Source organism: Gopherus evgoodei, chromosome 6 (genome assembly GCF_007399415.2).
Source record: "Gopherus evgoodei ecotype Sinaloan lineage chromosome 6, rGopEvg1_v1.p, whole genome shotgun sequence".
In the NCBI taxonomy this organism is placed as follows: Eukaryota; Metazoa; Chordata; order Testudines; family Testudinidae; genus Gopherus; species Gopherus evgoodei.
Genome location: NC_044327.1, coordinates 3,230,192 through 3,242,952, shown reverse-complemented (window position 1 = coordinate 3,242,952; position 12,761 = coordinate 3,230,192). Strand labels below are relative to the sequence as shown.

Sequence of the window (12,761 nt, the reverse complement as noted above, 5' to 3'; positions counted from 1 at the left end):
TTCATCCAAGGTGCTGCAGGAAATGTGTCAGTGCTGGATCAGAGCCTTGGCATAATGCTGGTGCGACTGGAGGTGCTGTCATTTCAGATCAATCTGAATCCAAAGTCATGATCACTAGTGGTCATTAAAAATCCCAGGGCACTGTTCACAGAAAAACTATTAACCCCAGTGTCCTGGTCGCATTTCATCTTGGGTAATTGTATTCTGCGCCTCTGTTGTAAACCTTTGTCCACTGTTTCAGTCAGATACATGCGTTCTTCACTTCCCATCCTAAGCTGTTATGTAGTATTGCTGTGAGCTGTTAAATAGCTGGCGCATTTCACCTAAGAGTTAGCTGAACTTGACTGCTGGGTGAAATGTTCCCTTTACAGTTTGTAAATCAGTTTGTGAAGCACTTAGCAACCCTTTGTAATGAAAATTAATCTGTTATTAATGAGTGAAAATGTGCTCACTCGTACAGCAGACATGTATAGTTCAAGGACCCATCTCTCCATGCATTAAACTGAATGAATCATTCCCAAACGATTCCGCTGCACTAGCGTGGTGCTATATTAATATACCACATAAGATTAGTAATCCCCTGCAATGATGATGACTATAGAATGCTTAGGGGTTAATAGTGGTGCCTGTATTATTATTATTATTAATAAAGTTGAAAACCTGCACATAGGAGAAAAACAAGGGAGATTCCTCAGCTGACAAGAGGGTTGCAAGGTGAAGCATGGAGAAATGCTGTATAAAGAAACATAAGTGAAACAATTAGAGGAGTGTCTAATTGTGTTTCAAGGGAATGGGTATGAACTTAACAGAGTGGTGGTAAAAATGGCCTCTGGCAAATTTTACTCATCGGTCATTACTCTGCAAATAGAGATGTGGGGTTTTTTTTAATAGACATGAATATTAATTAATATTTATATTGTTTCTTTTAAGGTGAGTCGTAATTTTGAGCTGGTTGGGCGGGTTAACTTGGATCAGCTGGAACAAATGAAAGGGAAAACCGAGAGCTCCAGCAGCGATGAGGAGGAAAAGGAAGAGGAGATGAGCCCCAAGACTGAAGAGAGAGGTCAATGTTGCTTCCTTTTCTCCCAGGTTGGGCATAGGAATGTCTCTGACAGCCCCATAGAACAAGAGGAGCCATTGACTCAACAACAGATTTTTCAGGAACCATGGACAGGATGCATGTTGAGAAAAAGCAGATCACATCTAGGCAACTGCGGTCTTTTGTACCTGTCAGTACATTGTTTTGTGGCATGGTAGTCCAGAGGGCTATCAAATCTGTTTGTCGGTAACCCATATGCAACCTTGCTGTTCCGGGTTAATCCTGTGTGATATCAGAGTTAGTGGAGAAATGTGTTTTGGGCCATCGTGGTTCTGTTGTTTTACTCTTCTTTAGCTTTTCGTCCTCCCCCTCCTTTATGCGTGACTCCCCTTTTTAGGTTCAGGCTGGCTGGCAGCTGTGAAGCAAGAATAACAAAGTGCTCCATCTTGGAAGCACATTACCTGTTAAGCAACATACTTAAGGATGCGTCTAACCTTTAGGATGTGAGTACTCCCATTAGTTGCAATCAGACAATTCATTTGCTTAAAGCTGGGCACTTGGTTAAGTGCGTGGCTGAATCAGGGCCCGAATCATCTGTCAATTTCAGATTACAAGGACTGCGCAGTTAGAGCTAGGCAACCTGAAACTGAGATTTTTCATATTTTCTGCCAGTGAAATTGACAAAACCTTTCCCAGAAGGGGTGCCAAGGCCGTACACACTCAGCCTCTTCTCTCTCTGCCCCAGCTTGGAGTCTGGAGTCTTGAGTACCCCAACTCCCTGCTTTTCCAGCTCCTTGGGCTGGAGGAGAAGACAAATGTCCCAGGTCTCTGCCTCTTGGACAAGCAAGTTAGAAGGCTCTTATCAGTTCCACAAATGAAATTCGCAAGAGCCTTCTTGGCAGGCAGGTAGAAAAATCCATATCAGTTCTCCCAAAACGGAATTGTTCTCAACCCTTCCTCTGAAAATTCTCACTGTTTTGATGCTTCATCCTGGTTTGGGACAACTATTGTTTTCAAAAATATGAAATTTTTCTTGGGAAGTGATTTTCCATTTTCTGGCCAGCTCTTCTGTGCAGTCCTAGTGTGTTTTACTTAGTAGCACACTCTGTTCATAAAGTGCTTATCAGAAGGAGAATGGCATTATTCTTTTCTGCAGCTGCTGATCCTGGTAAAATTAGTAGGGAAGGAATAGGAAAGAGAAATCTTCTATCCATAATACTGGGCTTTTTCCTTTAATATTGCTAAGTTGATTTAGTGCTTATGTAATTTCCAGACCGATAGCCCCAGGAACTGAAGTACTCTCTGTATTCTCAGAACCTACCCTATACTGCGAAATTCTATCAACCAGACATAGTACGGTGGCCACCGCTAGCCAGGGTTCATTTTGAACTAATGACACTCAAAGGCGAATCCCATTACCAGTTTCCTGTGCCGTCCAGCTCCCACGTCCCATCATGCTACTGACTGGCAGGTTACCAGTTTCTCTACACATCCAGCTAAAGGAATGTTGTAAACTTTTTTTTGTGAACTTAAAAAGAATTCAAAATTGCATTCAAAAACAATTTCAGAAGGGAAAATACCCATCTCCTTGAAGTTTTTTAAACGTATTGCTGTTGTCTCACAGGCAGTGTATAAAACAGAATTTGGGTTTAGGTTATGTCTTTCATTCCACTGAAATCTCAACGTGTTAGCTATTTCAGTGTCATGGCACAATCAGTAGTTAGGACATTGCTTCTTAACAGTTTCTTGTGCTCAGCTATAACTCATCCAGAGCTTTTTTTCAGTGGGGGCAGAGCCATCCCTAGGGGACAGCAAATCGGGCAACTGCTCTGGGCCCCACGCTTGAGGGGGACCCATGGGCTAGCGCAATTAGCTGGCCCCTCATGGGCAGCGAGTGAACTGCTGGTCAGAGGAGACTACCCCAGCCCCGCCCCTTCCACCCGAGGGAGAGCAAGCGCACGGTGCTGCCGCAGCCTCCCCATCCCCAAGAAGGCAGTCGGCGTGGTCCAGCGGCGATGCCGAAGCGGGGCCCTGGGGGGCAGAGTGTGGGCATGCCAGGCCGGCTGTTTGTGGAGGCACCACCTCCCCTACCCACTTCCAGTGCGGTTGGTCCCAGAAGTGACATTACTTCAGGCCTGGACCCCGCACCTCCCTACGGATGGCCCTGAATGAGGGGGAGGAGTGTTGGATAAGAAACTACATAGCTCTTATCAAAAAAAATTTCCATGAGAACTTTGTTGGTGGCCCTAGAGAAATTAAAAAAATCAGCAGAAGGGATGTCTTTTTCACAAATACTCAGAAGTATGGCATCTGTAAAGGTGCAGCATCCCAGGTAAAAGTGTAAGTTAGTGTCAATATAATTAGTCCTGTCAGCTCAACAGTGGGTTTTGAACCTAGGAGCTGCAGTGCTGAAAGTATCAGCCTATACTGCTTTAGCTAGAGGACCGTGACTTGCAGCTTCAGCAGACCTATTAACTTCTTATGTAGACCAGCACAGTAGAACATTTATTTTAACTTGTTGTCAGGATACTTAAATCTCTGGATGTTTTTTGTTATGCAAATACAAGATTTGAACTTTCTGGATTGGGGTTTTAATCATCAGGGACAGTAGAAATATCTACATTTCCCAAAGACAGTGGTTATACCATTGGAGCATTTCAGCAGTTTACGTATATTTTTTTCACGTGCAGCTGGGTCTCTGCATCTGTGAGTGGCGAAAAATAATCCATGTTTGATCAAACAATGGGTCCAAAAATCATACTTTTTTGAGGATTTTATTTACCTCCCATTCTCCACTCATTCCTCTGTAGGAAATGACCTCTCTTCTCTCCCTTTTAGCTAGTATCAGCTGCAGTAGTATCCATGTAATACCTGACATGGTACATACATCATCTGTTAGAGACATTGTGGGTAAAATTTTCAAAAGTGCCTTTGTCCCATTTTCAAAATAACATTAGGCACTTTAAAAGTCCAAGTTCCATTGACTTTCAATGAGACTTAGTCTCCTATGTCACTAGGGCATTTTTGAAATTTTTACTCTACATCTTGTGCCAGGGACTGGACTTTAGATAAGAGGCCTCTTTCAACTATAAGTATCATGGATGAAATTTTGCTCCCTATTATGTTCAAAACACACACAGAAAGAAGTTAGAAAAAACCGTAAGTGTTCTTGCTGGAAGTTTGTCTTATAACACTACTTTTATTTCTTAGAATTCAGGACAGTTACACATAAGAACTCAAAAACAGAGAGAGAGAAAACAGGCTGCTCCCTAAAATAAAGAGGTACAACTCTCACCATCTTAGGCTAGGCCTACACTGGGGAGGAGTCGACCTAAGATACACAACTTCAGCCACGCCAATAGCGTAGCTGAAGTCGGCGTATCTTAGGTCGATATACCTGGCCGTGAGGAGGGTGGCGAGTCGACCGCTTCTGCCTCTTGCCGTGGTGGAGTTCCAGAGTCGATGGCGGAGCGATTGGGGATCGATTTTATCGCGTCTACACTAGATGCGATAAATCAATCCCCAATAGATTGATCACTACCTGCCAATACCATTACTGTAGCCTGGCTGTCTGTAGACTGACTGCTTTAGGCCCAAATCTCATGCTTCCCTATAAAGCCCCCCTAGCCTGCAAGGAGGACCAGGAAAATCTGCTAAAATTTGAAGTGACAGTCTGTTGTTTTATCCCAGTTTTCAATACACCACAGCCCCAGTGAGGTCAGTGACTCGCCATGGGCTAGGTAGTGACTTGGCCTACAAGTCAGCATGGGGGAGTAAGAATCCCTGTCACATCCTTATGTGGACTACTGGAACCACAGAAACCACGCAGGCAGGAATAAGCAAAGCTGTTCAACCACATATTGCTCCCTGGAGAAGATGGGTGAAGGGTGGCAAGGAATGAATGGAGCCCAAGTGCAACATCTCAGCACAGATAAGCTGTTGTGTGCGGGGCAGGGGGAAAAGAATAACTTGGCTTAGGAAAGCAGAAAATTAACCCCTCCCCCTCGAAGCAATGGGAGGGAGAGAGGAGGGCTGGTGTTCCTTTCCTGGGATGCTTCTGGGACAGAGCAGTGACTGTACGCCCCTTGCTACAAGCAGTGTCCTAGACGCACAGTCTGCCCCTGTGAACTTCTGTCCTTTAATCTTAGAACTCAGATCATGAAATGATTCATGCAGTAGCAAAGAAGCAGTGTATGCCCACAAAATAACACGCCGTCAAAGGCAGTCAGGTGTCTCGTGTGTACAAAACATCCTTTTTCCTTTGGGACCATGGCATATACCCAGCTTGGTAGATCTGAGGTGATCTTGCTGCTTTCAGCTTGATTTGTAATTCAGGGAGCCATCCACATTCAGAGACCTTAAAGCCAAACTGACCAGAAAGTCATGGGGAGTGGGAAGAGGAGAACATGATCTGTTCGGAAAGGATTGAGGAGTTCCTAGGCTAACGCTCATTAATGTTAATGGAAATTACAAGTCTAAATCCCCCCTCGTGCATTTGAACAAAATGCATTTGTCTGCACCTCCTCTGCACAGACCCAGAATAAATTTCCCATTGACTACTGTACTCTAGGTACATTCTTGCACAGAAGAGCAGCTATTGCCTCCAAAACTTCTTACCCTCAGTTGGTGGTAGACTAATCCTGGTGCAGAGATGAGGTTTGATAGTGGTGTTTATAAATTTACCCCACACACTTAAGTGTGTATGACCAAGCTTAGGGGCCAGAGCTTCAGCTGGTGTAAACTGGCCTGGTACCATTGACTCCATGCTGATTCACATCAGCTGAGGATCTGGCCCCAAGGAACTTAGTCATATAATGAAGTGCTGCATCCTGTGAAATCTGAAGCCAGTTCTCCTTCAAGGGGAAAAGGATAAAAGCTGAGTAAAGGAACATTCCCTCTATAATGTAAACAACTAATGAAGGTTACAAACTCGCTGCAACACACATCTGTACAAAACACGCACACAGAGAATAGGAGTGAGAGTGTGTGGGTAATTTTGAGTCATAGCTTGAATTTAAATGGACTCAATTTTAAAGTGAAGAAACCAGACAAGCAGAGATTAAAACGGAATGAAGCAAAATCCCTTTTCTTTCATTATGTAGTTGGGGAGGAGTCAGAAAGGCATTCTGTTGATTTCTTGCTCAAGATAATCCCTGCTAAGGAATTAATGCTCTGAGCAGATGGTGCTGTCTCATTTCCAGTGAAAAGAATGAACCGAGATAGTCCATGCAATTATTTTTAATGGCTTGTGTGGTGATCTTAATTTGTGAGTGAAGGTTTCATCTTTTGTTAAAGATGGCTCCATTCATGAAGGGCTTGGTTTCAGAAGTGCTGAGTATCTGCAGCCTCCCCGACTTCAGGTGAAGTTGTAGGTGTTTGTTGCTTCTGCAGATCAGGGCAGTGGCATTTTGTGTAAAAGACTAGGATGGGAGGAAACACCTATCCAGTTAACAGGTTTCAGGGGTAGTCGTGTTAGTCTGTATCAGCAAAAAAACTGAGGAGTCCTTGTGGCATCTTAGAGACTAACAAATTTATCTGGGCATAAGCTCTCGTGAGTTAGAATTGTATCAGGTACTGCTTTACACATGAGATATACATGGGCATGAGGGACTCGTACATGGGGTTCAGATGCCTACTGTAATGAGACTACATAGCCCAAAATTTGCTTTGTGACTGAAAATGTATTTAGACTTGTATTTATTTGCTTTCTTACAAGCTGTTTCTACATTAAGCTTCCCTCATAACATTGATTTTGAACTCTGAGGGAGGTACACATGTTCTCTAGCCACTGAAATATGGAGAAAGGGGATGTACCTGTGAGTGGCAAACTTCATCACATCAGTTTGCAGAGATGTTTTGAAGATGGGGAGCAGGAATCTTGAGCTGCGAAGTGTGTGCTGAGAGTTTGATCCAGATTTTTCGAAAAGATTCCCCTCCACACACACACACCCCCTTTCAGAAGGATAGTGGAGGAGACCGCATTAGCTTATCATAATTGTCCATTCTGGCCATAACATTGTTGACTCTGAATGACATTTCTTTTACTCTTTCCCAGATTCCATGATGTTCTCTGACAGTGGCGCTCCTGAGAAGCGTTTTCCATGTGAGTTTTGTGGGAGGTCATTTACAGAGGGCTCTGAGTGGGAACGGCACGTGCTGAGACATGGCATGTAAGTTTGTTTACAGACTACTTTTCAGCACAGCTGAAGGCAACAGTAGATTTTTGTTCTTCCCCACCCCAAGCCTAGTAAAGGCAAACACAGAGAGGTGAACAGATAATTCTAACAAGTCACCATAGGAGTCATTGTGTGAAATTCTGTGGTCTGTGATATATGAAGGTTGAACTAGACGATCATAATGGTCCCTTCTGGGCTTAACATTTACGTATCTAGTGAACCCATAATTCCAAGGTGGCTGTGGTACTCAAAATGGGTCAGAACCAAACCTCAGTCTAACTCTCTTGATTGGGGGGTTGGGGTGGCTGGATTCAAACCCCAGAAGTGAGTGTGTTTCCTTGTGACTCCAGGCCTGGATCAGATTCCAGACTGGAAGGAACCTCTCTTCGCGATGTGGCCCAAGATGGCAGAAGTCTCTCAAGCACAGCGCATCTTCAGAAACTTAATCCATTTGGTTCAGAATTGTATGTGAACAGCTCCAGGAATACAGAGCCATCTAATCCAAACTTGAATCATGGGACCAGATTGGCCTTAAACCAGACCTCAGAATCCAATGCTAAAAGTCAGCCTGATCTGAACATCACTTCATTGACCTAATGAAGCTGGATACGACTGTTGCCATTTTCAAGCTCATAGGCCAGCATTGTGTGTGTGTGTACCGGGGTATCTGGGGGTGCTGGAAGGGATACTTGGGGTGTGTGTACTAGTAGGGTATTTGAGGGATGCTCGCAGGGATACTCACAGGAGGTGAGAGGCAGTGTCGCTCCCTGTCATGGAGGCAGGGTGGCTGGTGCAAGCCCAGGATGCAGTGACAGCCATCAGTCAGCGCCTCCTTGAGGGACCCCTTGCTCCAGGGTTGAGGGCCTGGGGTGGATGGGATCCAGCAGCTGTGGCTGCAGGGAAATGGACCAGTTGGGGCTATTTCTGAGCTGCAGTGACTGCTCTGTAAAAATCCTTTTGCCTGTTATTTGAAAAATCTGCCTAGACGTATGGTAACCCTACTTTTGGGGATAACAAACTTCAGTTTTCTTACCCTTTATCTTGTCTATTTAGATAGTCAGAGTGTCTGCCCTAAAGTGCTTACCCTGTGTTTGACAGCACCTAGCGCAGTGGGGCATTATAACCGTAATGATGAGTGTACCGAGTTTAAAGACTGCAGCTCATAAGGCACTTCAATGGTTGAAAAGCCATTAGCCTTTTTAGATTGTTCAATCTTCAGGGAAGGACTGTCTTCACACTCACATACCTAGCACACTTAGGGACCAATTCTAATACAAATAATGAGTACAAGGAAAAAGGGGAAGGGAGATGACCTTTCAGTGACCTCTGATGAAAAGGTCAAACATCAAGTTTGGAATTGTTCGTGCCCCTTATGTTCAGCAGCCCATAATGAATAAGTACCAAATGTTGAACTCCGTGAATACACAGAAATTTGTGTTTCATTCTGTCACTTGTCCTGTTGCAAGCGTACATATCACATTAGATGTTGGAGGTTTGACTAGTTGTATTCTCTCTGAATGTCGTTAGAGGAGAAGTGAGTTGTTTTTCCCTGCTGCAGTAAGTAAAGGAGGGCTTTGTTTTCAGTGGGTCTGATCGTAAATTTCTCCACTTTCTGTTGCTCGAATTTCCAGGGCCCTGAATGAAAGTAAGCGAGGGATCAGTGAGGATGAGCAGCCAAAGGAGAACACGGAGGAAAATGTCAAGGTACCCTCAGCAGAAGAAAAGGAAAGCAGTGAGGAAATGGTGGACTTTTCCCACAAGAATGAAACTGCAGTCCTTGGTGTGGCTGCCGATAAATCTCTCCAAGAGAACACAGAGGCCAAAAACGAATAAGCATTTGGTGTGATTTTAATTAACCTACTTGAACAGTGATGAAAGGGGTGGGGGGTGGGCTGAAGGATGAAACAAAGCTGCTTTTAGGACTGAATGATCTATTTTCAAAGCACTGGTACCTGTGTGAGTGTGTGTATATTAAAGTTATTTAAATGATGGAATAAGTGGCTCCATTACATCACTGCATCTTTTCTTCTGGATTTTGACAATGGGAAGTTACATTCATCTTGGACTAACGAAGCAACTTCCCAGGTTCCTACATTACACAATGTGCTTTGCAATGGAGACTTGGATTTTGAGAACGGAAGCATCGTTAGCGTCGAAGAAGGGGGGACAACTTTCTGACGCACAAATTTCAGTGCGTTTTTCTAGTTTTAATACATTACACTTTTCCAGACTGAATGCAACTGCTTTAGAAAAGAAAAGAAAGGATTAAAAAAAAAAAACTGCTTTGCATAAAACAGTCACCTGTTTCTTAGTACCTCAAAATTAACCAAGGGAAATCTCTGCATTTGTCAGTACTACCTGTTGTCGTTGTGGTTAAATGTAGAGACTGTTGGCTGAGATGGTGAATGGAGGAAGAAAAAAAAGAAGTTTTAAAGAAAGGAAAACAAATTGTGCTTAAAATCCCAGTGTGGGTTTTATTTCTTAAAATACTGTGATTTTTTAATTATTTTAGTAAAAAAAAATACAAAAAAAAAAGAGAGAGAGACTTTAATTCCTAGATAACTGTTTGTGAATTGTCATCCTTTATTCCAGGTAAGCTGTTCGTTAGTATTCAACTATAATTTTAGGGTTTGATAGATTCATGTGACTGATTGTGCGGTTTTGTTTGCCACATGTTTGTTTTCTATCTGCCTGAGGTGTTACAAATACAGCACAATTCAGTTTCTCATGTAAAATGATTTCTTTTTCAATGGGGGGGGGGGAAGGAGACTTGTTCTTGCGAACAAATTTTTTTTTAAACATATGGAAATAACAAAGAAGTTTAACTTTTTTTAAAAATTGAAACTAAAGAACCAAACTTACGGCACAGCTATGCAGCTTGCGGACCAGCCACTTAGGTCCTCATAACCGTTCTGTTGCTTGTCAAATTAACATTGATCAGTCTCATGCCAGTAACTTTTCATTAATATTGGCTGCCTTTTTGTTTGTGGTGTGTGGTTTTTTGTTTTTGTGCAGTGGGGAGGTGGGAGGGGTCTCTGATAACACATGTTTTTGCAAGGGGAGGTGAAATAGTTACATACTACGTGGAGCTTGAATCTAACTCGAGTCAAGACGGGAGTTGCTATTTTTCCCTCCTCCTTAGCATGAGGGGAGCAGCATAGAATAAATAGGAATCTTCACCCACGGGGAAGGATCCTGCATTCTTTTTCCCCGTTGGTGAAACACCCACTGAAGTCTATGGGAGTTTAGCCTGAGTAAGGAGTGCAGAATCCAGGCCCATGGTATGTTCTGACCGTGAACAAAAAAGAGTTTCTTTCCAAAAAGTAGAAAGTACTTGACTGAAACCTAGTTTTAGAAATGCATGTGTCTCTTTGTTTGTTTTTTTGTTTTTGGTGGGATGTATTGGGAGGGAGGGGAAAAAACAGGAAGCTGGTTAGAAGACGGCATCCCACAGAGCTTCACATAAAATTGATGGCAAAAATGTTGCATTGTGGAATAAGTGCTACTTGAAAAGCATGGTGGTTTTGCTTTTAAGGATTCACCTTCTGGGGGTTTCTTTGGAGGTGGGAGGGAGCATCATGTGGAAAACATAGCAGAGGGACAAGTATAAATACACATTTTGTGTCTGTATTTGTTTTTTAATTGGCCTCATTTCAAATGTATTTAAACAGTTCCATACCTGGATTGGGTGTTTGTAATGGTTACCAAAAACAAAAAAGAAAAAAAAATGAAATAAATGATTGTGACATGCTTTTATCACTACTTTATTTTTCAAATAACATGTAAATATTATAATCCATTGGATTTTGTTTTACTAACCTGTTAATAAAAATATGGGACCATTATCCTTTTAACAAGCCTAGAATGTCATATATTTCTTTCTCTCCCCCCCCCCCCCAATGTATACCTGATCTATTGTGGACACCACATTTTAGATGCATTATTATGAATTCTGTTAACTGTAATGATGACATAGAATTGAAAATAACATTTTTTTTCATTGTTTAATTTATACAGAGGACTTTTTCAGAGTTTGACAGACGGAAATAAATAGCAAAATGCTAACCCATCGCCTCCAGTACTCAGTATTTCCTGATTTTAAATTACTGCTTACTGATGGGGGAGGCGGAGGATTGTTGCACTGATGGGTTTGGGGGGTTTCTGGTTTTTCTTTTTAAGGCAATGAAAATGAATAAAGACTTTTTAAAAGTGTGTGTGTGTGTATAGTTCTATCGTAAGTACTTTTAATGGCCCCCATTACTGTAGTATTTGTCCCTTTCCACATCTAAGGATCTCTCTGATGCTTAATTGATTTTGCACTTTACCTTGGGCAAATATGATTTCAGCAAACTGTGGCTGGCATTTTTACTCTTGTATTGCTGCTGAGAATCTAGAAAGGACTTTGTGTTTGTGACAGAGAACCGATACGGAATCTTTTCCTCGGCAACCACAGATATTTCAATGCATTGGAAATACATGGCAAGTGTTCATTTTTCAGGCTTATCTTGCTCCTTCTATAATGCCAGAAGTTCCTTTGATTCATTGGGAGCAGAATTGGGCTGATTGCCTGCGTGGTAAATAGCACCAAAAGTGATGGTCAAATCTCATTATATGTACCTTTCTCTTTAGGCATTTATACTACCAAGATCAAAATAATTTGGGGGCTGAAATACATATTCCCTTGAACTACAGAAAACAAAACAGTATGTCTAAGGGTTTCTGTTACTGTCTTTCTAGTTGCTTTTTGGAAACCTCTCATCACTTTATTTATATATATTATTGATTTACAATATTCTGTAAACTCTTATCTATTCCATCCCAGAGCTAACCTGATTTTGTAAAAGTAATTGTTTAGTACTAACAGCATTTACATTGCTAATGTAGTAAGAGACTGTGGGACAAATTCTAGTCTTGTATTACACTGGTATAAAGCTCCCAGTAAGTTTCAATAGTGAACTCCATTGACTTCAGTGGCATGACCCCCGATTCATACTGCTGGAAATGAGAGAAAAATCTGACCCCTTGAGCTTCTGCTCTGAGTTCTGTGTTTGCACTGGGGAGCAGTGTGTCTCCGAGTTCAACTGGGTCAAGTGCCTGCATTGAATTAAAGCGCAGTTTAGGAAACGAAGTACAGACAGAACATTCAAGGTCCATCTTTCTTAACTTGGGGGCAATTCAGTGGTTTTCTGGAGAGCAGTCAGCCTCTGAGAACTCATGTGTTTTGTGCTGGTCTTCTGTTCGCTCATGCTGTGTTCTCAAGGACTAGTTCCCTTTCTGCCTTCTCAGGAGATCTGTGTAAGCATTTGTGCCTTTATGTTAACTTACCGCCAATTGACTGCTTTGATTTTGTTCTTTTTGTGCTAACAATTACAATCCGCATCCCCTCCATGCGCTGCTTTCACTGGACTTGTACCGTTGTAAATCCTAGTGAGTTACATGTACACCAATGTGAAGGGAGATGGTCACCTGGCCCAATACATTTAGGCTCCCTCACTCACTGTCTCATTTATGCAACCTTATCTAAGGAAAACCAAAGCCACAGGAGC

At 42.4% G+C, this 12,761-nt stretch overlaps 1 protein-coding gene across 9 annotated transcripts in view; it reads left to right on the top strand.

The window, feature by feature from the left end:
• ZNF462 (zinc finger protein 462) overlaps positions 1 to 11,280 on the top strand; it is a 110,859-nt gene extending 99,579 nt beyond the window's left edge. For 8 of the 9 annotated variants that reach the window (XM_030567577.1, XM_030567574.1, XM_030567575.1 and 5 more), the window contains 3 exons: positions 931 to 1,063; positions 7,095 to 7,209; positions 8,847 to 11,280. In XM_030567577.1, coding sequence (XP_030423437.1) covers positions 931 to 1,063; positions 7,095 to 7,209; positions 8,847 to 9,048 — 450 coding nt within the window. In that variant the 3' untranslated portion in view covers positions 9,049 to 11,280. Of the gene's footprint in view, positions 1 to 930; positions 1,090 to 7,094; positions 7,210 to 8,846 lie in introns of those variants that run through there. The other variant, XM_030567578.1, reaches the window with a different exon arrangement.
• The last annotated feature ends 1,481 nt before the right edge of the window (positions 11,281 to 12,761 follow it).